We start from the raw sequence: 24,744 nt of genomic DNA, 5'->3' as shown, positions 1-24,744 counted from the left end.
TGTGTGTGTGTGTGCGTGCGTGTTTAGTTGACACTACTCGAGTCGAAATCAGGGAAGCAGACCCAGACGTTCCTGGCTCTGACTACATCAATGCTAACTACATCAGAGTGAGTTCAGCCCAGCATTATACACGGGTACTTATCTACAACTGTCCATTCTACAAAAATTCACATAATACACAACATTTCAGCAAACGCTCAAAATAGCTGCGATGTGGAGGTGTCTTCAGAATTTATAAAAAAATGTAATGAATTTTGAAAGACCCTTGTGAAGTGTTTCATTCCAAAATAGCTGGAAAAACAGCTACTGGAAATTCCCTAGAAGATATTTTTTAAAAATTGTCCTTAAAACTGTCACAACATCTGTGAGCAGAGGTCTTAAGATGACTCCTACCTTTCACCCCCCAACAGTAATTTGTAGGAGAAGTTGTTGAATTGTGGACATTTGCAGCCCGGAATCAGGCTACTATTTCCTTCATCTTTGACTAACTCCATTGTAGCCTAATTTTGCTTTATCCTAATATAAATGGAAGACAAAATACCCTCCATTAGCAGATGCAACTTTGACCTCACTATCAGTCCAGCAAATTCAATGTGACCCTCTGTGCTCTCCAGAGTATGCACGATGAGGGGCGCCATGTAGGGGAAGGGAAAGTCTTCATTGCCACCCAGGGGTGCCTACAGAACACAGTCATTGACTTCTGGAAGATGGTGTATCAGGAGAACACGCATGTCATCGTCATGACCACCAAGGAGGTGGAGCGAGGACGGGTAAGCTGTCAGCATCAACTAGAAACATCCAGAGCTTGTTCCTCAGCTATGCCTCTGTGATACTATTACCACTTACATAAACGTTTCCAGGTGTGCATTATTTACCCAAAACAAATCCTGTCGCTCATCCCTAGTACTTAGACTTAGATGGTGTCTCAGGAAGGAATACACCCCTTTGCTCTCCATACAATTGGTTGCTACCGTGGTATAGTTGAAACCTTTGAATTGGAGCTCATTCTTCTGCAAAACTCACTGTAAATTGCTCTGCATGAGAGCGTCGGCTTAGAAAGTGCTTTCAGCAAACACATTTGTCACAGAGTGCTTCACCACGCGACGAAGAACGAGAATAGCTGAAAAAACAAGAGAGGACTATACGGCCCAGAGGCGAGAGCTCTTTTGTGTGTCTTATTAAGTAATATTAAGTCTTAGAAATGTTGTTTTTCTTCAAACAAGGTAAAAAATCTGCCAGCGGGATGAGATAGTCCCGCTTGTTTCCATGGCTAATCAACTCGTTTCCAGAATTTTCTTGAATCGAGTGAAAAATTCCTGAAATAAGTGAAACTGTTGGAATCAAGTGCAACAGATTTTTTTTCACCTTGCTTGAAGAAAAGCCAGATTTTTAACATTGAATATAAGAGTAAATTGACTTGTTAAGGCAGAGAATTTTTGCAGTGGTTCTCAACCTTGTGGCACCCCTCAGGGGGTCACAAGACAATTTCAGGGGGTAGTGAGTTGATTTATGGGATGATAAAAAAAAAAAAAATCTCTGCTGCACAAATTTATTTACAGTATTACTATGTATGTTTTTTCCAGTTTTGTTCTTTTTCTCACGAAATACTGAATAGTTTTCAGCCTCAAGGCCCCCTCTGTTACTTAAATGAAACAACCTGAAAAAAGAAAATCATTCCTTGGTCAAGCTCTTGACCACTCCACACATTTGCAGCTTGTGATGGGGTCGTGAGGCTGCAAGGTTGAAAAACACGGTGGAAAAGGAATGTAGCAGGCATAAATGTGTATGAAAGTGCCTTTAAGCGGAGGGTGACCCAGTCTAGTGCCTTTAGCTGAGGACAGTTTGTGAAACTATGAGAGCACAACAGGAACAACAGCACTAGGGATGGATTTATCATTTAACTGAAAAATTTGAACAGTTACCGAACTTTTATTAAAATCGGATATCCATCAGTCAGTCTGACCCAATCACCAGTCTCAGTTTGTTAAAGCTGATATCAAAAATGCTTGTGTCTGCCTTAAAGAGCTGCCAAATCTCATCAAAAAATGCATTGATGTTTCAGTGGAGAGTTTTAGTGTTCCTTGATGTTCTCCATGCTGTTTCCGAGGCTTTGCTGCTCTGACTCTTGATCAGTTTTTAGCACTGGAACAGCAAAAATCCACTTCACTATAACCCTAAACACCATGTCAGCTGCTTCGTGCCTGACTTTAAACCTCATAACAAGAATTTCAGGATGCGAGCGTGTTTAACAGAGTGAGAGGTGGACATTCCCAGGAGGGATGGCGGCGGGAGTGACGGCTGACAAGGATAGTATGACAGTTAAGCTGATTGGAAAGCTGCTTGAGATGAGCTGGTTCTTTAGATTGTCTAATACCCATCACCCTCCCTGCCCTCTCCTCCTATCTCTCTCTCCCTGCCCTCCTTCTCCGACTCAGAACAAGTGTGTCCGCTACTGGCCGGACCTCAATGCCACCAAGGAGTTCGGGAAGGTTCTGGTGAGGAATGTGGACGAGCGGCCGGCGCAGGACTACATCCTGAGGGAGCTGGAGGTTACCCGTCTGGACCGGGTAAGGAAAGCCGTGCTCTCAATCAGTGCTGACCTAGTGACCTGGGGTCAGATTATCTAAGCCCCCACACTCACACACACACAAAGACACAATCCTGGAACATGTGATTGTGCTTGTTGAAGGGAACAGCATAGATCTCAATGAAGGGAAGTGGAGTTCACCAGAAATCAAAAGTACTACACATCCTGTTTTTCTTGCCATGGGGCCTTCAGTGGAAACCCATTAAATGAGACATTTTTTTCCTTTTACACTTGGATATAGTCACTAGCAAATGAAAGTAACAACAAAAGCTTTCTCATTTCTGGCAGTGTATTAAAAATGGAAACACAGCGAAAATGGAAACACAGCGAGCTACTAGCGAGTCGCTAGTAGCTTTTGCTTTTAAGATGAGCTTCATTTCATGCCAGAGGTGTGTGTTGATGTGACATCTACTGCATGGTCATGGACATGGTGCATTATTTATTCCACTTGGTGACTGTCGGTATCATAAGCCTGACTTCAAAGGTGGAGCTGAGCAGGCAATCAGTTTTCTAAGCCTGTCAGTCATAACTCATCACCGTTCTCTTCAAAGAGCGCCCCCAAGTGATGGCTCTAGTGAACACCCACTGCAATAACCTTTGTGTAAAGGTGGATTAATCCCCAAAGACATGTAGGAGAATCAGCCTTGTTACTTATTTCCTTAATACATCACACTCACTCAAAAGGTGATTGTCATTCTGTAAGAGAATGGCCAAAGGGAACATTAGGCTTCTCACTGGGTTTATGCACATTCATGGCTATACAAAGTAAAGAGGATGATGGATTTTGTTAAATGTAAAGGGCTCTGACTAAAGCAGACAAATGGCTCTTAAAAGGCACTTGTTCATTGAAATGAGAAAATGTTAGTTTAACATTTAGTTCCGTAGTCGCACTCTTTTGCTTTCATGAACAGAAATGCGTTCCATGCAGGGTAGGCTAGGGTAAAATAAGATTTCTTCTTTGCTCACAGATACATCCAAATAAGGTCTACATAAAACCAACATGTTACAGCAGAAACCCTTAAACTGGGCTACATGACAAAGAGGAAATGGATCTTAAAGACCTTCATTCAAAACAGCAACATTAGACTTTCATCAATCACAAAATCTGACATGTCACAGATCAGTGTTTTTCCATGCTGCACAGCCATGTCACATACATGTGTGTCTGCTGCATGCAGAGCTTATATTAACCCAAGATGCTGTTGTTGTAGGGCTGCAGCATTAATTCAGATAGAAGCTATCCAAATGTCTTGTGCATCATTTTACACACATTTCCCTGTAATTCAGTAGGACATGTTTGGTATCTTTGGAAACTTTGTGTCCACTAGATGTCCACTAGAATTTAAAATAAAATTCTGTGGGTTTGAACAAAGCTCAGCCATGCAGCAATGACAAACTCACCGATGGGACCGGCATGGTTGAATAGGTTAAGGGAAATTTTTTAGTTTGTGCCAGTCATCTAGGTTGCAGTGCTGCTTTCCATTTTTCCTGGCTTGTCTGCATACATTCAGCTTAGTTGGAGTTATCAGGGCACATTTTCTTCCTTTCACAAGAGGCCATTTGCAGTCCTTCTCACACTGTATGCAAAACAACTTTCACGGAGATGAACAACTTCCAGAGGTCAAAGTTTCTGTTTTCCCCTCATTTCATTGTGCCTGAGTGGAAAGTTGTCATATGAATTCTGCATTAGTTTACACCCTGCTTACTGTCAATCACCTGACACCCACAAGACGAATGGAAGTCCCTGCCAGGAAATAATCCATGCACAGTACAAACATTGTCATATTTATGTCTTTGTGTTTAGCTCCAGGACAGCAATTATTTCTAAACTGGGTTTGACCCTATAGTTTATATTTTAACAACAACAGGAAAAAAATAAATAGAAAAAATGAGGTACACAATGGATTGCAAAATGAGTCGGGGAAAACTAGTCATAGACAGTAGTAAACAAGATTTAAATCTAAATGACACCCCCCTTTATACCTGTGGCAAATAGAGCCGCACACTACAAAACAACACCATACATCTATGAAAAATCATACAACATAAATATAAGCAATAACAAAGTGTAAAAGGGAATCAGTCAGGGCTGCCCATTCACTCCACATGCTTTGTGCTCTATGTTACCTGCAGAGGGAGCATGTGAGGTACATCTGGCACTACCAGTACCTGAGCTGGCCGGACCACGGTGTGCCCAACGAGCCTGGAGGCGTGCTCAGCTTCCTGGAGCAGGTCAACCGCACCCAGAGCGCCATTCCAGACACTGGGCCCATAGTCGTCCACTGCAGGTACAAGCGGGGAAAAGGGGCAGTATTTAATGTTGGGTAGAGGCTGGAGAAGTGGGCTTGTGATCTCTACTTGAAATCAGTGGCTGTACTGGGAAGCCCATAAGAATGAGTGTGTTGAACTGTTAAAAATGAGCAAAAAATCTGATAGGAGGCTGTTCTTATTGTATATTATAATGGAATATACAGCACAAGTTTGCACCAAAGGCCCATTTAAATGGCCCGCACAATTTGACATATCACACGTTGATGTCACTGTATTATTGGTGGGTCAAATATGATCAGTCAGAGAAAATGAGAAAAACCGATTCCACACATTTATAAAGTGAGAATGGGCTCCTGTTAATTTAAACACACCTTGTTTATGTACACACATACAGAGTTTCCTTTGCTGTGTCACCTTTCCCCATTATCTGCCAGAGAACTATACCCAAACATGCTATTATTTTGAAAACTGGTATTTTCTGTCTCCTGCAAGAGGCTAAAAGATAGGTCTTTCGCTGGAGGGCATAAACAATATCACAAATTCTTCTCTAAGCTTCCCTGTCTGCAAATGCAGTCTTGTTCAAGGTCTGTGTGCGTCTTATTTCACATCTCCGGAATGACCACAGGGCTCATAGTCCGCAGAGTTCTGGGTATTGACAGACGACGAAGTGTCTGAGGCGAGGACATCTCAGTAAACAATGAGGCTTTTTCTGATGGAGGCAAACATCAAGAAAAAGAATTGGCATGGTGCTCAGCCTCCTACTCAAGGCAAGGCAGTGTACAAATGAGAATAAAGTTAGAGTGGGCATTACGTCATGCACACAGGTAGACAGACAGTGTCCTGCTCTTCACGTGTGCACAGACATGTGAAGACACAAGGCAGCTAGGTATTACAAACTCAAGCGTGTTCAGCTTGAGTTTTATGTGTATATTACATTGGCTTTAGCCTGACTTGAACCCAGGAAGTAAACAGTGTCGCCGTGATCCTTCATAATAAAAACAGCACAAACAGTTTTGGCTTTGAATGATGCAACTGATAGGTGATCTGTTATTACTAAATCACTGGCTCCTTGTCTTCTTCCAGACCAACAATGCAGCCCATGCTGTATTGGGTAATGAGAGGTGTGTCATAATCGCTTTGTTGACAGTCACAATTCAGAAATTTGAGCCACAAGTACGGGACATAATAACCTTGATTTTGCTGAGTTTGCTTCTTACTAATTCTGAAGTTTATGTTCTGACTGATGGATCCCACCAATGTTCAGTACAGTATGTGTCAACTTATTATGCAACACAGTATTTTTAGATGTCTCGCAGTAATGATGCAAGCATGGAAATTCTCTCGACCGGGAGATACTGTATAGTACCTGCATTTGTTTTGACACACACTTTGATGAGATGATGAAATCCTAACAGCTAGCATTTGCTGTTTGTCTATTATGCAATGACCAAACTCGAACAGAACATACATATACTAGTGTGTTAGTTGAAAAGAAAAACACATTGTTGTTACAGAAAAACTAGACTGTCTGCGAATACATTTAAAAACTTCAGATTAAAGTCCTACAGTCTATTTGGAGATGTGCTCAGCATTCTCCTCGATCACAAACACTGCCCTGTCATCTATATATTTGATTAAAAAATCAATTTCAGACTTTGAGAAACTTTGTGCAGCATCTTGCCAACTCTTGAAAGCATTGCTTTGGAGGCACGCTGCTTTCTGTTAGTGTGGGAATGAGAGCGGACCAATGCAACCAGTACGGAGTGAACAAGCTGATCATTCCATAATGCTGTTGCCTGTGAACACCTTTTGATGCCAGCCACTGCAGAGGATATTTTGAAGCACGTAATGGTGCATCCTCTTTCGTGACCATCATCTGTTTCCTAAATGAGGCTGGCTTCTTTTTCAACCAAGGGAGGAGGGTTTTGTCCAGAAAATCACAGTACCCTTGCAAGTTCATTTTGACACCATCACCAACCTAAAATGGGCCCATCATTCCTTCTTTTATGATTCCTGCCCGTATCATGAAAGATTAGTCAAAAAGAGGCCCACTTGTATCCAACTATGTGCCCGACCATCAGCTCCATCCAAGGAAGCTCTCATCTCACCAGGCCAAATACTTTGTTAAGGTCAGGTTTCCAGGCACTTTTTAACTAAGGCCCGGCACTGTGTGTTTGTTTAGTGGTGGTTTACGTGCAGCTTTTAGCCATTTCCAGTGCCTCACAGTATGCTACACTGAGTGGAGCGTGACCATGTGAAACACAAAATTAAAGCACTGTTAATGAATATCAACTGGTTTTAATTAGAAGCATAATAACGGCGGTTAAGTACTGTTAAGGTGTATTCACTGAGAACAGGAAAACAGGAGCAATAAGCTGTTATGTAATATCTTGGCAAACGCTGTGGACTACCAATGTAATTTTGGGGTTATTGGAAAACAGTTGAGACTAATTCCATTTCCTCAGAGAGATCTAACATCCTTTTATGTGACTGAAGAAGGAATCCAAGTCAGGATTCTGGCCTTGGGCCAGTATTTGATTACTGTATCAGTTCCAGGGCATCCCTATACTGCTGTTGGCAGATGAAAACCTTGAAAGTCATAACCGTTTATTTGGAGAGCTCATGCTTTAGCTACAACTGAATGATTACATGGTCATCTATGGGTTGAATTCTGTGACCTTTTAGGCTTATGAAACCCTTTTATAACTTATTGGATTAACTCAAAATGTCAAAGTCAAGGCTGCTTTTCATAGCTCCTGAAAAGCTACAAGGATTTCACACAACATGCATGCTTAATTTCCTTAATGGTATAATGGCATATGGATTGACTTTTCCCCCTTTTTGTTCTTACAGTGCAGGCATCGGGAGGACAGGCACCATTATCGTCATTGACATCCTCATTGACATCATCAACCGCCAAGGTAGGAGACTCAGATGTGGAACTAGATCACTGGGCCACACAAAAGCCCGTGTTTTCGTGTGCTGCTGTGATCAGGATTGTATAATGACAAACAAACTTCCTTGTATCCTTGTATCCTTAACCCCCTGCCCTTTGACCTGTGTGTGTGAGACAAAAAAGACGGATGCCAGTGTGTGAACATTGACTCACTTAATATCATTATCCGCGAGTTCCTTATTTTTTTTTTTTAGTTTGTTTCCATCTTTGATGCTTAGCAAGTCTGCCATTTGACCCTGTGTGTGTGTGTGTGTGTGTGTGTGTGTGTGTGTGTTTCTTTCTGTCTTTCCCAGGATTAGACTGTGACATCGACATCCCTAAGACCATCCAGGGGGTACGAGAGCAGAGGTCGGGCATGGTGCAGACAGAAGCCCAGTATAAGTTCATCTACATGGCTGTCCAGCAGTACATTGACACAGCACAGAAGAGACTAGAGGAGGAGCAGGTACAGTGTTATGCTTCCATATTAGTCAGAATTTCAGTGTCTTCGGTGAATTTTAGTGTCTTAGTAATGTGTTTGATCACCACGAGCCACCAGAAAAGCTTCAGTACTCATAGATTCTCTCTGGGACTCTACCAAAGGGATGGAGCATCACTCTTCCAAAAGATACTGTACATAGAGAGGAATATTACAGTGGGGCTGCAGTACATGAAGCCCTCATTACAAAGACAAATGCAGATTTGAGAGTTGAGTGGCACTGGTCTACAGAGATGTATAAAGTGATGTGGTCAGATCGCCATATTCTGGACAAGTGGACGAATCCACCAAGAGAACCTTTATCCTATGATGCAACATTTCTATCCATTTGGGAGTGGTCTCTTCCAGGATGACAAAGGCCCCATCCACAGGGCAGGACGGCTCACTGAATGGTTTGACGAGGATGAAAATGATGAAAATGATCTGCTGTGGCCTTCACACTCACCGTATTTCAGCCCAGTTGAACACCAATGGGGGATTTTGGATTGACATCTCTCTCCACCATCATCATTAAAACACCAAATAAGAAAATATCTTTTGGAAGAATGATGCTCCATCCCTCCCATAGTGTTCCAGAAAGTTAGCAAGTCTATGCCAAGGAGCACTGAAGCTGTTCTGGTGGCTTGTGGTGGCCCAAAACCTTACTAAGACTGTGTGTCGGTTGGCTGGTAAAGCTGTCAGCACACAGTCTAAAAGCCAATGGCAGCTAGAGCAGAAAAGCATAAGCAATGTACCAAACACCCTGGATATAACTACCCTATTAAGTCAGCAAAAGGTTACTTCACTGCCAACTGAAGCTCCATTACTTCCAGTTGGATCTTAAGTATATTAATTCCTGGTCTTAGACACTATTCATCTCTTTGTCTAAGCTTTACAGAAGGTCTTGTCCTATGCTTACTTTACAGAGGAATAAGACCAAAGAGAGGGAGTACTCCAATATCAAATATCCCCAGATGACCAACTCTAGGTCCAAACCCAACATGGCCTCCTCGCGCTCTTCCTCTGTGTAAGTACACACTCTCTGGACAGTAACACTCACCTTGTTGGTCAAATGGTCATTTACAGGGTTAGTGAATATATTTTCAGAGATGCCGAGCAGAAAATGTATGTGGCTTGACTTTCAAACACCGTGGACATGGGGAGAGACAGAATTAAAAATGCATTTGGATATAAAATCATCAATATTTTATCAGTTATTCAGTGGATGATTGTGTCTTTCTCTGTGTGTTGATACAGGATGACAAACGACGATTCATCCAGTGTGTATGAGAATATAAACATTAAAAGCCCAACAGCGTCTTTTAGCAGTAACACCAGGAGGTAAAGCCGCCGCTGTGGACCTCTGCATCTCTCTGTCTGCCTCTCTGTGAGTCCTGCAGTCACTTCACATGATATACTGTAACTCGCATTTCCAGAGCCCATACGTTAACCCACTTCTGCTTTGGTATTTGTCCAGAGCAAAATTATGCAAACCCGCATTACAGTATAGTTGGTATTGTGAAAAAGAAACAAGGGTGTTGTTGGCTTTCCATATCGGATCTCATTAGGCTCCAAAGTAAATTTAGTTTTTGTTGGTGGAAAAGAGCTATTAACCAGGTCATTCTGGCATACATGGCCTATTTGGATGTGTCAAACACTGTAGAAATTGCCCCCAAGCACATAGTGAAAGCTCTAGAAATTATAATGAACCATAATTCTCTCTCGTACTAATTAATGTTGATAAAATCCAACTCCAAAGGGAACCCAGTGCCCCTATCTCTCCCCCCTAGAAAGTAAAATGAGTTAGAGTTTTGGTATTGGGTCAGATGCGCAAGTCAGAGATGTGCAGTATTTTAATTAAACATGTTTGAAATATGTATTTAATTTAGTATATTTTATTATTTGGATTGTGCTGGAGCTGAAAAAATTTAATCTAGTTATTATTCAGATACTTGCAGAAGCAGTTTTTTGGGTGTCAGAATACTCACATTACAGAATTATAGAATGCATGTGATTTCTATAAAATGAAACAGACCATACACTTTAATTTGTGTCGCTGACAAGCTTGTGTGTGTCATGACCTGTCCTGATGTGGTATTTCAGTTTGGATGTCATTCTTTTTTTTATTTTTGGTTGGATTTCTTTCTTTCTTTATTTATTCATTTTAAATTTATATGTATTTTGTTGTCAGAGCATTGTTATCTTGATATGGACTTTCTCACAGCGGCCATTTTGACATGAATAGCAGGGTAAACACAGGTGTTACTGATGACATGAATCAAGGTTCTGCTCCATGCAGGTGTACCAGAGCCGGGAGCTGCTGCTGTTCATGCTGCTTCACTGGAAACACTGTTGAATTAATGTCACCAGTAAGCCCTGTGTTTACCCTGCTATTCATGTCAAAATGGCTGCTGTGAAAAAGGTCTGCGGCTACATGTCAGTTTTGAGTTGGAACTGTCACGCCAAATTTTTATTTTTTATTAATTACAGTTGAATACTGTGATGTGAATTTTGTTGTTCGTTACAATCACATGCTTGATTTTCTTTCTGTCTTCTTTAAATTAAATGAACATTTTCTGAGGTAAAATTGCCCAATGTTTGATTTTTTTTTTTTTTTTTATACCTATCTATGGCTATTTTTGGCAGCTGCATCCACCCTGCAAATTAGCATTATTCATTAAACTTTCCCATCTACCTGCCTGTGAGATAAATAACTCTGCACATAACACTGCAATTTGTGTTTCATGTTCTGTCTTGAAATCTTGCATCAGAATAATAGTCCAGTCATTTTATGAAAAAACCTAGGACAAACTGCAAGAGAAGCAAACTCAACTGATTTTGTATGCTCAGTTTGTCCTGAGTGAGTGAAAAAACGTCCCAAGAAATCCCACTAGTGGAAAGTTTTGAAAATCACCTATTTATGACCACATATTACCAAAAAACACTGTTTTTAACACACAGGGGAAAGGGGTTCAAAATTTTACTTTCAGATATCACTATAAAAATTCACAAGTTGATTACACACACAAAGACAACAAAAAAAGTCAATTACAAGTTCTTTGAATTATTCTGTTTACACATGCATATCACACATTATCTGATTTGATATGCGCTAATAAGGAATATAAGGAATAAATGCCAGAACAGATATTTAAACAGTGAATTAAAAGGTTACTATATATATAGTAACCTTTTAATTCACTGTTATATAGTAACCTTTTAATTCAAGGTTACTATATATATAGTAACCTTTTAATTCACTGTTTAAATGTCTCTTCTGGTATTTATTCCTTATATCTCCCAATATATGACCCCAATTTTGGCCTAAAATTACTGGACTATAAAAGGAGCTGAGCCTGATATCAAGAGGATAGTTAAAGCAGGTGTATTATTTAGCTAACTCACTAGCTGAGTCGGCTAGCATGTTTAGCCACACAGAGACCTGGACAAGACCAGGAACAGTTACATCGAATTAATTTGTTCCTCATCAAAAATGACTTTTTTCATCAAACAATTAAACATATTTAACAATCAGACGTAATTTGTCACCTGGTTTGGTTTGTTCTTCATTGTAAATATTCATATTACATCGCCAAATTTCCAAAATGAAATGGCATTCTGGGGTCACAGAAACTAGCAGTCTCTTTCTGCATTGTATTTTTTGTTTTCTTGAAAATCCAAATTACATTAATATTAATTAAACACATTACCCTTGAAAACAGAATTATGCGACAAACGTTTAGTTTTATGTATTTTTCTTTAGCATATCGTTACTGGTTTTTGAAAAGAGGTGGTACCAAAAGATTAACTGACAAAATAAATAAAATCATAAATAAATAAATTAGCTACGTACAACAAAAATTAGGTTTCTTTGGATTTGTAATCTGTAACCACTTTGCACATGTCAGTGGCGTTGTGTGTTGCTGGTGTGATGTGTGTGTCTTCCTGGGCTGGTGCTGTCACACAGTGTGCTGAGCAGCTGACGGTCAGGCTTCAGTTTCTCACCGACATCTGCCTCACACCTTCACCTCCACCTCCAGGAACACACCTCCCAACCCAAACACTGCCTACCTTCTGTCTGAATTTTTGTCTTAAGATTTGAAGGGTTTGAATTGACACACACACACACACTCCTACAAGCTCTCTCTCTCTGTCAGAACAGACGACCTGGCAGGGTGGATGCTGCTTTTTGCTTGTTGTTTTGACTCGCTTTGGGTCCATGAGTGAACATGATTAAAGGTGACAGCAGTAATTAACTCCACTGCTTGTCTGTCTGTGTTTGCTTCAGTTTCAGCAGAGGTGCTGCTTCATCAGAGCCCGAAGGTCCATAGGGGGGGAAGGGCCTGTGCTCTGACCTCACACCTCACAACGGTGGCCCTTGCTTGGGGTGAGGGTGGTGGCGCTAACCTCTCTCCTGCTGCTGTCTGGCTGGATCTCTGTCTGGAGCCCAGTTTCACCCTCCATAGAGAGAAGGGCTGGACAGTGGAGAGCCCTTGTTCAGGGCCCATGCCCTCCCCCTTCTCTGTCTCTACAAACACACACACACACACACACACACACACACACCTCTGCAGCCCCTGCTCCAATCTCCAAAGCCTCTCCCTCTATTAACCAATGGAAGTGCCTTGTCCAAGGATGTGTGTGTAATCTAGCCACCCGGTCCCACCGTTACTTCGTCCCTCAGCCCTGTCCATCATACACTCTGTACTCCTTTCCACAGTCCAGAGGGCCCAGTTGACTTGACAAACAAACAGTTTATCCTTGGTGTGACAGGTGTTAAAAGTGGAGTCTGGACAGAGCAGTGCTCTACATGACCCAAGAAGGTCAAAGCTAATCTGTTACGCCGCACGTTGCCAGAAGTCACTCTCCTCGCTATCTCACTTGCTCTGTCTTCACAGGCAGTTCATTTGAACTTGAACCAAAGACTTTTTTGCTACTTTCTATCTCTCCAGCTGTGATGATTATTAATGTGGCTGCTGAGTGATGGCAAAGGCAGTTATATAACCCGCTACGGTACCCTGAGGCACTGGGAGGACAAGGAAGCCCTCGCTTGTTCTTGTCAAGATTTAGCCCTTTTAATTTTGGATGTAGAACTGGCCTCTCTCCTTTGACAATGTGACTGATTTTCAAGATGTTGTTGTTAAAGAGATGTTTGTAGGCTGTCCCACTTTTGTCCCCTGTGTCGATGCAAGTGCACAGCAGCTGCTCTGCTGTAGTGCTGCAAATGACACAAGCTGTGCTAAAGTATTTAGCAAAGGGTAACACATTTGGAGCTTGCATTTGCTTCATAATTGTGGTTAATTTGACATACAAGTCAGTCCTGTCTGTTGTCTCCTGAACACAGCTGCCAGCTGGTCCCATTCTCCGTGCAAATTCATCCATAAATAGATCTATTGCTTTATTTTTAATGTCTGTCCTTTTAATCAATTCCTGTTCATTTGTTCATGGTGTTCTTTTGTTGATATTGCTGCTGTGATTGTGTAACAAAAGGACATGTTTTTTCGTTTTTTTAGGGAGGAATATTTATAAAGGGGAGGCATTGCCTCTGGTCGAACCTCTCAGAGTCACAACTGACTTACTAGTTTGCCCGGTGCTAATCATCATTTTCAATTAGATAAAAACAGCAGCTTCAAGCCAGCAATTTGTAAAACAAGTGGTGAGGATTTCTGAATGGGTGGTTGGAGCTGGATGGTCATTGGCTGAGCCCTCCTCTCCATGTTGTATGACTGTTGGTCTTCATTAATCACCGGGCCTAACATGGTTCAGCATCTGTCGGTGGAGATCGTCCCGAGGGATGGAAGGGGACACTTATTGTGTGGTAGCAGCCGAGCTCAGGGAGGCACCGATCGCCAAGCCAGATGGCCATCTGCCTGAGATTAAGGAATAGATTTGTCTCCCAAAAGTAATTTACAAGATGGCTATAATCCAGGCTTGATGATAGCGGGGTGAATGTGATGACGTCAGTGGTGATGTGATAAGGAAGGCGGCGGTGTTGCGTAGCTATGAGCCTTCTGTAGTACGACAGAGGGATTGTTTGCTATTCTTAGCAGTCAGGGTCAGCGGTGGAAAACTCATGGAACATCATCCTGAGGCAGAAGTGCTGTTACTTCTGTCAAGTTAGTTCAGATGTAGACGTTCCTGAAAAACCTGTTACCACTGACCGATGATCTTTCTTTCTTGACTGATGATCTTTCCTATGCAATCATAACTAGGTTCTTTGAATTAAATTATGTATGCTATGAAACAGTGGTTTAAAGGGAGTGTTCACTCATTTGATATTTTTTCACTTCTCCCTCAGCTGTTGTGTAGGACAGTAGTGGTGCTCTCTTCCTCTCATTGTTACTGAGTGCTGGATACTGGCTGGATGCTCCAAATGCTAACTGTTAGCCTGCTGCCATTAAGCTGGACTTCCCCCCAGCTAACAGTCCTAGAAATAACCCTTAACATCACTTTACAAGTGTCTGTTTCTGAAATGCACATATGATTACAAGTGCACATGAACCGCAGTTTTGCTCATATTACTATTTATAACTGTATTTTTCCTGTTATCACCGTCCAGAAAGATCCGGTAACTTCTGCACTTCCTGTATCTCTCCATGCCAGAGGAGCAGCAGTCATCGCAGAGACAGAAATAGTTTTCAAGTCAACATATTTTACACTATTTTGGGCTGTAAAAATTCTGCTACACATCAAAGTCAAACAAGCCAGGGCACAGGGGGAAGTCCATCCCAATGAGAGGAAGACAGCACCACTACTGTCCTACATAACAGCTAGAGGGGGGAGTAAAGTTATATCACATTTTTCAAAATGGGTGAACTATCCCTTTAAGAACATGTTTGTATAGGTTTCTATTCAGACTAGTTCTGTTTTTTTTTTTCTGCCCACAACCCCAAATAGTCACAGTGTGCAACAGCAAAAGTGACGCAATGACAGTAAATCTAATTTGTTAGTTCCATCCTTGTCAAGGAGGAAACAATAGAAATGTTAGCCATCGGTGTGTTAGCCAGTAGTGTGTTGGCCGGCGGTGTGTTAGCCAGAGGTGTGTGTCATGTGGTCTTTCAGTACAGCACCTCAGTGGGAGGCTCATCATCCGTTCATCCCAAATAATATCTGCTGGTCTCAGTCGTTGTTGCACGTCTCAGATTGCTTTGAGAGCGTTCCTAGTCTGAACTGTTGCTGAGGGGTTGTTGATGATGGATATTTGTATAGAGGTTATATTACCTGACATTAATTATTGGCCTGAGTGGCGTTGGCCTGTGTCAGTAAAGGCCTGTGTGTTAGAAATACCTTGTGCTCTGGACGTTGTGGCCCTTCGACTCCGTTTGAACATGGAGGATCTTTCGGAAAGACCACCCACCCAAACCATGACCCTTGTCCAATGAGTGAAACCTGATTTTTGTGTTTTTTTTTTTTTGTTTTTTTTTTCTCTGAATTATGTTGCATTTTGGATGGTCAAAGTTTTTGATTTTTATTGTATTTCACTTTGCCTCAATGGGTCATTATGGTTTTGTTTTTGTTTTTTTGGGTTTTTTTTTATGATATGGTGAAGCACCAATACTTGAAAGTCTGTTTGAAACTGCTGAATCATTCGCCTCAGGCTGTGTGGATGTCCGTTGGCTGTGGAAGTGTTTTGGTAGGGCACTAGATATTTGCCACCTCAGTGTTTTTTCTTGTCTCTCTCTCTCTCTCTCTCTCTCTGTTTTTTTTCTTCAATTTACTGAGATGTTTCAAATTGTACATGTCTAATTGTTTTATCCATTCATGCATTTTGTATTGTGTAAGATATTATTATTATTATTATTATGGTCAACATTATTACACCGTTGATAACTAAATTCAGGATCTAAGTTAAACCAGTGTACATTTGAGGTGTACAATAATAATATCACATTTTCTTTCTGCTTGTCCTCTTAAATTTACTTGAATATGATGTCGATATGTTTTTATTTGTATTCCTTGCTCTTCTGCCGCTGCCTGATTTGAGTCGTGGTATGTACTGATTGCTCCCATGTCCAATGGAGACTGTTCCTCCTCCTCCTCCTTCTTCTTGCACTGGCTCTGCCCAAACGCCTTGTTCTGTCTAGGCTCCAACTGCTGATGCAATGACTCTGCCACAAATGGCATCAAAATGGTTTAATATCAAATACTTTAATAAAAATCTATGAAGGAACAATAGAAGTTGTATATGGACTGTGCTTGTGTGGTTGCGCTCGCTCTCTGCAGTGAATCTGGACAGGAATTACAAGTGGGGGAAGTGGCTGGCCGGTCTGTGTATTTTGAAGAAGCCAGCAGGGGATGTCGATCCAAAGAGAAAGAAAGATCAATGCAACAAGCTATCTTTCCATACCCTGCACTATTTTGCCTGAAGGTGCATTTCCTCTGGTGCAGAGCACTGTGTTATATGTTTTTTTGTGCTGGACCCCATTCTCTGTCTCTGTCTCTCTCATGCACTCCAGGTTGTTTCTTGAAGTGGATTGGAAAAGTGCTCTATTGAGTGAATTGCATCATGAATGATACCATCAAGGCTGTGAATTTTGCTCAGTGAATACACATTTAAGGATCTAAATAATAGGGCAACGACATTCGGCATAAAAACCCACTTTACCCGTAATGACAGAACATTTCATGAAATGTTTGAAGTGGCCTTTGGAAATGGCCTTCTATTGACTTGAATTAACTCACAAGGAGGGAGAGCAACAGCACCGGGAGGGGCGGGGGGTGTGGGAGGGATCGGGAGTTTGAGTTAATGTTTTCCCTTGGTTATTTTGAGCGTTTTTAATACGTAAACTGCTTCATGAAACTGTTACATAAATGCTCTCGGCATTCAACGACATAGTGCTCTTCCTGGATTTCCCAGCACACCCATGAAGGAATGGCTGTTGATTCTGCTTTACTGGACAGTGGTAAAGAGAAGAAGGGTCAGACAGCCTTAGGCCACTGATCAAATTTAAAATGTTCATTCACAATTCCGGTGGAGGGTTTCCACACGTCCACAAACCCATCCGACCGACCTTTTGTAGAGATACCTTAGTTTTTCAAGTTTTAGCAAATGTAGACCATCCTCCACCCGGCGGGAGCGGCAGGGTGAGGCAGCAGGTTTCCACTCAGTCATGAGTCACCTGGCCGACACACGAGAGCAATCATATGAGACAAGCCCTTAGATAAAGAGATGTTCACCGGGACCAGCCCAGATACAGCAGGAAGCGCATTCAGAGGAATTATTTTACAGCTTATAGTAAAATACAAATTAAAAATAGTCGGGGAAACCGGGGTAAGACTACAATGGCATATTTGGTCCACTGTAGGGAGAGGAAAAGATTACAGAGCTGGGGGAGGGGAGGTAATAATAAAAACTCAGAATTTTGGAATTTAAGTAGTAAATTTACAAGAAAACACTCATAAAATTCAGATATTATAAGGTCACAAATTTGTGAGAAAAAAAATCAGAAATTCTCTGAGATTAAAGTTGTATGAGAAAACACAAATTCAGCTGAGCAAAATAGTTTTACTTCTTTTTTTGTTTGTTTGTTTGTTTGTTTTGGCCAAGGAAGCAAGAACCAGACTGACTGAAAAAAAAAAAAAGATCTAAAAGATTACAGAAAAAGTATTTGTTATTTTTTGTTCAAACTAATGGACCAACCTCCATATGATCCTCATATTGACAGTAAAAAATTTGTATATGTATATATATATTTTTTTTTGTTCATCAATGTACCAAAAGCATTTCTTTTGATTTTGTCCCAACAGTTAAATAATTTTGGCGTTATTTAAAAATTAGTGAGGCGACTGCTATCTGAGAAAAGAGCTGAAATGAAAATTGGCTCCATCTAGTGGTCAGGAGAGGAAGTGAAGATCTAGCTGTCTTACCCTGGTTTACCATAAAAGCTGAAGGGGGGCTTGGGGAATTACAGGAGCAAAAAACAAATGGACGACTGAGCCTGGAGCTTCATGGCCACTAATACATGTGGGGTCAGATTTTCATTTCTTCCAGGGAAGGTTTTCCTGTCCATTTGAGGCTTGTTTTGCGTCTGTGGTCCCAGGTTTTTGTGAACACAGCGAGTTCAAGAAGAACAAAAAACCAAAGTGCCCTTTTTATTGTGGCTGTGCCCTAATTAATGGTGTTGGGATTTATTGTAATATAATATCCGTCTTATCAGCCTCGTGTCCCAGTTGACCTCGGTGGAAAATCCCACAGCTCAATTTTCTCTTTATCTTACACACCTTGTCCAGGAATAACCTAATTGGCAGCTTCCTGTTAAAGAAGAGGAAGGCTTGCCTTTTGCCGTCATGAGTCTTGTTAAAGTTTGACATGGGTTGACCAGACAAGACGCCTTGCTGGAAATGATAAAAAAGTGGACAATAAATGAGTCAACTGCTCTGCAACTATAGTCATAAAACAATAGGTCATATATTTATTTTGCTTCCAATCCTTGTCTTTAAGGCTTTGGGCCGTTTCCTGTGCTGCTCTTGACGTGCGGACAGGTAGAAATGCCGAATGCTCCTCTGCTGTGGTGAAATTAATATGGCGTAAAGCACATTCACATAAAATCAAGTAATGAAATGATCATGAGCTCATGTTTACTTCAACAGATGATCTGGATTACAGCCACACGTCTTGTTCTGAGTTTATTCCAGCTCTGTAAACAAATACATATCAAAACACTCAAATCACATGTACAATATATACACTTATAATTTCCAGTTGGCACATTGCTACAACATTTTCAACCTTTTTTTTTTTCCAGTAAATTGTCTATCAATATGATTGTGATGATTGTTACTAATAAGGTTGTTCTTTGTTTAAAAGGATACTTCCAAATATGCTGCAAAGCAATCTTATCTACAAATTGACATTTTCTCTTCAAATGTCGGCACTTGAAACGTCATCTCAGTATCTGGCTCGGATACAGTTACAGTGATTTCCGTACGTCATCAATGTCCTGTCCGTCTCACTCGTCAATGACAGACCTGAGACTCCGCCACGGGAATATTACGTTTTCCATCCACACATTCATAGCAAAACTGTACACTTCTACAATTTCAAACTGCAGATGCTGATTAAAGTGCAACCTGTGATGTTTTCATGACTGTGAAGGAAAACGAGGACGTGCAGTGCTTCTCAAGAGTTCCTTCTACTTTGGCGTGTGTCCACTCATCAGTCTGTCCAGGCCTGTGCAATCGGCTGAGGTGCTTTGGAATGAAGCATGGTGGTTAGTTCTTGCAGCTGGAGTTTAAACGCACACGTCCTTGTCTGTCCCCAAGCCGCTTTAGCCATTTTGTGGCCACTGTCCATGTGAGCAGTGAGTGGGATCAGAGGGAGCAGCTTCACAGATGAACTGAAGTCTTTACATCTCTCTTTCTCTTACAGGTTAAAAATATGAGGCATAGACCGTTGTGTGTAGAAATGACAGCAGGCCCTTTTCCCAGCAGCTCTTTTGACATGAAATAGCAGAATAAACACAGGTGTCACTAAGGATATTAATAGATTCTGTTCCATTGAAGCGTAGCAGAGCATTTCAAGTGAACCAACATGAACAATAGCAGGAGTATTTTTAAAAGTCAGTCATTTTACATTTTGGCTGAAGTGTTTTAAGAAGCTACATTTTGAATCCAGTCCTTTACAAAGCACAAATTGTTGTTTGCTTGGCTCTTGATAAATATTGAAACCTGCCCATCATAATTTGACAAGTTGTGGAGCTTTCCACATGATCGACATGAAACTAGTGGGCTGGCTTGACTTTGTGGGTGGACCTTTTCTTTGCCATTTCCAAATTTCCAGTGAAGAGAATCAAGTTTTAACTTCAGAATGTCATGGAAAAGGTTTCATCTAACATCTCTAGTAAAAATATTGTTTCTAAAAAATCAACTTTTACTCTGAGTACATTTCAGATGAGCTACTTTTTTTTTTTTTTTTTTTTTTACCTTTACTTAAGTAGATTTTTACAGTATAATTTGTAGCAGCAAAGTAACAATACTTAACAATTCCTAGTATTCTTTCCACCACTGCCCCTGTGTTTACCCTGCTATTTTATGTCACATATATTGTACTGCACTGCAATTCCACAATGTATATTTGACAACATTTGTGATATATTACAAATGGATCAGCATTGTCCAGTTACAGTGAAATCTGCTAACTTGGCAGTTTAAATTGGGGAATGGGCCGGCCTGGTGAATGGGGCAGTGGTGGTGGAGGTGCTGATGATGTTGTCTGGGTTGCGCGGCAGGCAGCGCATGTTGCCTGTGGTCACGATGCACTGCAGCGGCCACAACACGATGACAACCAGCAGCACCATCAGCACAATGAACAGCATCAGCCTCTTCCAGTCCGTGAGCCGATCCAGCACACCCAAGGTCCGGGTCCGGGTCTGGACCGCGGCCTCTCCCGCCTTGCTGGCCCCAATGTCAATGCAGATGCAGAGGGCCGTGGGGTTGTCACTGGAAGCGCCCGAGCCCAACTCATGACCGGGGCTTTTGTAACACAGCTTCTGCCCCTCCAGCCACACGGGCTCCTCCTGTTGCTGGTGGCTGGGCAGCTTGCACAGGACCTCGCGGCTGGTGGCCAGGGCCGGGGGTCCCTCCTCGGGCAGGATGGTGAGCTGGCGACAGAAGGGACAAGAAAGCTGGCTGCTGCTGCTGCCACCGCCACCGCCGCCGTCCTGGTCGCCCAGAGAGACGGCCATGAGGCGGGACAGGCACTCCAGGCAGAATGTGTGGGTGCACTCCAGCAGCTTGGGTGTCTTGAAGACATTGTCGTAGGTGTTGTAGCAGATGGAGCACTCTGGCTGGCTGCTGATTGACACTTTCTTCTCCAGCTCTCCAGCTACGTCCCTGTGGGGAACCTGCATGTGCCAAACCTGAGGAGTCTGCTCCATCTTCACGAACATAAACGGCCCCACTCCTGTGGACTCTCCTTTTGTGCTTTCTTTCCTCCTCTTGCTTTGTCCCGGACTTGTGGATTATCTTGAAGAGAAAGAATAGAAATAGAGATTAGCTTTCATATTTCTGCCGGCATCCTGCTGCCTGTGCAACTGTGCAAACCAATGCAAGCCATTTTCTCATGCAGCTTTTTCGTGACCACAGTTCTACCAGTGTTCATTTTTACTCGGCCCAATTCACATTCCTCACTTGTTGTTGTGTTGCTGAACTTTGCCCTATTTTTGCCATCACACTGAGCACACATAATATCACGATGCTGGCTGGATTCAGCCTGTCAATGAGTAATTCAGGTGTGTGTTTCAAAATGGGACAACCTGAGCACCCAGTCATATCAGTCAGATTTTCTGGGGATTTAGTGAAGCAAAACTAACAGCCGCAGGTAAATGATGTGCCATTACAAGAATGCAAGTGTGGGGTCTTTGTATGCTTCTGTAAATCTCTGAGTTTAGGTAAACCATGAAAAAGACTGAATGCCAGCCACTGCAATATTATATAACCAGATAATATCCTGCGTGTGTTGTCCTCTTAGGATCTCCATGCAACATTGCACATTTTTGTGTCTCCCTTTTTCTTTCTTTATGTCTTTGTCCCATTAATGTGTTCTGTCTGTCACAATTGTGTTTTGTATTGTTATTAGATTATGTCAATGTAGTAGTAGTAGTTTTTAACCCCTTTTTATTTATTTGTTAGTTATTGTTCCTTATTTTTTGATGGGGGAGGGAGGAACTGATGTTTGCTGCTGCTTCAAAGTGATTGTATTGTCTTGTGTCTTTGCTGGTGGTTGGAGGGGTTTCATTTTTTCTATAAATATATTGTAAAGAAAACAAAACTACAATGCAAATGTGAAGCCTGCTGTATATACAAAACTCATGTTTGTCATGTTTTCAAAAGCGAACATGAGTCCAAATGAAAGCACTAATGAAGTAACTGGTGGCTGGTAGATCTCTGCATTTTCTTCTTATTTCACGCTACAGCCACAATCTCCTGCTTTGACAAGCGAGGAGCGCCGCTAAGGAAATTGGGGGTTAAGTGCCTTCCTCAAGAGCACCTGGATGGCACTTGCTGAAAGAAGTTATGGTGTCATCGGTTATTTTCCTCCCCCAGAGGTTATTCACAAGTTATTCAGACTGCCAATCTTCTAGTCACCAGCCTTTCTTTTTTGCACTTTGGGCTACCACTTCCTCTAAGTCTCAGTGTGGAAAATTGATTTGATACAACGTGACGCAGGTAGAATGTCAAGGTAATTTATTAACTGCGAAATTGATGTGAAACTGTTCTCTGCTCTGCAGCAGCTCCCAGCTCTTTTTGATATATGCACATCTAAAAAAGGTGTGAGGCTATAGACACATGGCACTAAAAAGCCCACACTGCAAAACAGAAAAAAAGCCCTCACTGATCTATAGATGAGAAAGCTGGAGTTGGTTTGTGCTTGCTCACAATGCTCCTGTCTCATTATTTGTACAGTATATTGAAGGTGCATGCACAGTTTTACTCAGTTGTACCCTTTTTGATAAATCACATGGACTGGCTATATAAAAGGTGATCTTAAGATCATGTTGGAGATGAAGTGCCACTACATTTTAACGAGGACTCAGAGCCTTAGCAAGAAAAACAGGCCATAACCCTATTTCCACTGCAATTCATCAAAACTATAAACCTCATGCTGAAGCAGGATATGAATCCCTCCTGGGACAGAGGAGCTCAATGCTTGCCAAGTGACTGACTTAATGTCCTGGTCATGAACAGGCAATAAAACCCAGGGGCATCATCCACTGTGCTTCATGGTCATCATTGTTCATTCCGCAGTGCTAACTGGATCAGATGATTTTCACGTTGAGCCCAGCACTGATGACAACGCAGGACTCCTCTGCTTGACCAGCACATGGAGTCAGTCAGAGTGCCAGCCCTCTGGTCCACAACGCCAACAGGGGTTCATAGAATTAGCCACAACCCATACACGTCATAGTTTTGATTTAAAAAAAATCCCTTTTGTAGAATTATGTTTAGTAGGATTTATCTATAGTTGAGCTGAATTACAACTATCAAATCAACTGGTTCTTAGTGTTTCTTCAGCACTACGATGTAAGATGGTGCAGTTTCTGAAGCCTCAGATAGACTGGATGCATCATGACTGGAAAGATTTCACAGTGCTACTGAGCCTGTTGTTGCAGATATCACTGTGCACAGGTTAGCATCAGAAGTGTGCTTGTATGTGGCTACAGTTCCATGCAAACAGTAAACGGGCTCAGGTCCTGATTAAAGGTCTTCATCAAACCTGGCTGTTTAGATGCACCAAGTCCTCCAGGCCATACAACAAGAGGCACTTTGTCCCATCCCTCTGATATGACCTCAAGGACTGCCTCCTCAGCGGGCCAGCCAGGGAGCTAGCCTGCCAGCCACTGAAAACACCTGGTTGTGCTTAGGAAAGGCTTTGTCATGATGGTAAAGGTTAAAGGTAAGGGTTAAGGTATTAGCTAACATTCACTAATATTAGGTAGTGAACGTTCGCTAGCTTACAAACTTGCTCCCTTAACACGACACCACAGTGTCATTATTTACATGGCCACTAGAGGTCGCTTAACTAATATTTTTGAGTTTGTTGAACCTGCTTCGTGAAACGGACCCCAGGTCAGATGTCTTGTGTTTAAACGCTTGTGAAAGGCGTCTGAACCCAGCCTGAGGCAGGCACCCCTCACTAGAGGTTAAACTAACTGTCATTTTGCTGAGGACCCCCCGGAACACCCACAAGGACCCCTGAGTGTCCCGGGACCCCACTTTGAAAACCACTGGCTTAGAGCTTCTTGCATATGGCCCTGTCCTCAAACTTGTACAGTAAGGCCTTTGCACTTTTTGCATCCACTCGCTGTTGACAGATGGTTTCTGGTGAGCAGCGCGGTCCTATCTGGGACAGCAGCAGCAGAGGACACAGGCGTCTTTGTTGCGGGAGCGTGTTGGAGACGTCAGCGAGGCTGCCCTTCAGCCTGCGCTCCCACCACCACGTCAGCCACATGGCAACATGACAGCACTCCAACTGTACAGCAGCTAATAAACAGCAGCGGAGTGGCTCGGCTCAGCTTACTCAACCTGTCAGGCTGTTATGACAAGGACATTAAAACTTATGTGGGAAATTCATACACATCATAGTACATAATAAACTGCCAATGTTACACTTGAGGAAAACAAAGTATTCCGCCTCATTGCTGGCAGCTCCGACAGAGTTCAGACTCTGATGGCTGTTATGTGTGTATGATGGGATGCTCCCACTGAAAACTGCTATGGTGTTGGAAGATCATCATCAACAGATAAGATCTTTGGTGTCTTGTTTTTGGGGATGTCTAACGTGAAGCGTGTGTGTGTGTGTGTGTGTGTGTGTGTGTGTATGGGCAGGTGGATGGGTAAGGGATGGTCAAATCACAGGTGCTCCCCTCTCGGTGCCCTCAGGGCCGGTCCTGGGCCAGTGCTCCCAGCTACACAAAGTAGCTGCTTGTTCTCTCTGTCATCGCTCCATCTACCCTTGGCATTCCTGGTCCACCA

General features: G+C 42.2%; 2 protein-coding genes across 6 annotated transcripts in view; one reads left to right on the top strand and one right to left on the bottom strand.

Moving 5' to 3' along the window:
• ptpn11b (protein tyrosine phosphatase non-receptor type 11b) overlaps window positions 1-16,446 on the top strand; it is a 55,834-nt gene extending 39,388 nt beyond the window's left edge. For 3 of the 5 annotated variants that reach the window (XM_030056659.1, XM_030056658.1, XM_030056660.1), the window contains exons 8-16: window positions 28-134; window positions 615-770; window positions 2,436-2,567; window positions 4,721-4,875; window positions 7,712-7,779; window positions 8,108-8,259; window positions 9,198-9,298; window positions 9,529-9,658; window positions 12,560-16,446. In XM_030056659.1, the coding sequence (XP_029912519.1) occupies window positions 28-134; window positions 615-770; window positions 2,436-2,567; window positions 4,721-4,875; window positions 7,712-7,779; window positions 8,108-8,259; window positions 9,198-9,298; window positions 9,529-9,616 (959 nt within the window). In that variant the 3' untranslated portion in view covers window positions 9,617-9,658; window positions 12,560-16,446. The remainder of the gene's footprint in view (window positions 1-27; window positions 135-614; window positions 771-2,435; window positions 2,568-4,720; window positions 4,876-7,711; window positions 7,780-8,107; window positions 8,260-9,197; window positions 9,299-9,528; window positions 9,659-12,559) is intronic. The other 2 variants (XM_030056662.1, XM_030056661.1) reach the window with 1 other exon arrangement.
• A 3,971-nt stretch (window positions 16,447-20,417) lies between these two features.
• Window positions 20,418-21,146, bottom strand: rnf223 (ring finger protein 223). The gene has a single exon (XM_030054835.1). The coding sequence runs from the start codon at window positions 21,144-21,146 to the stop codon at window positions 20,418-20,420; it is 729 nt and encodes a 242-aa protein (XP_029910695.1).
• Between the last annotated feature and the right edge of the window lie 3,598 nt (window positions 21,147-24,744).

This window comes from Myripristis murdjan, chromosome 7, assembly GCF_902150065.1.
Source record: "Myripristis murdjan chromosome 7, fMyrMur1.1, whole genome shotgun sequence".
NCBI classification, from domain to species: domain Eukaryota; kingdom Metazoa; phylum Chordata; class Actinopteri; order Holocentriformes; family Holocentridae; genus Myripristis; species Myripristis murdjan.
The sequence above is the reverse complement of the archived record's forward strand: the minus strand, read 5'-3'. Positions and strand labels throughout refer to the sequence as shown.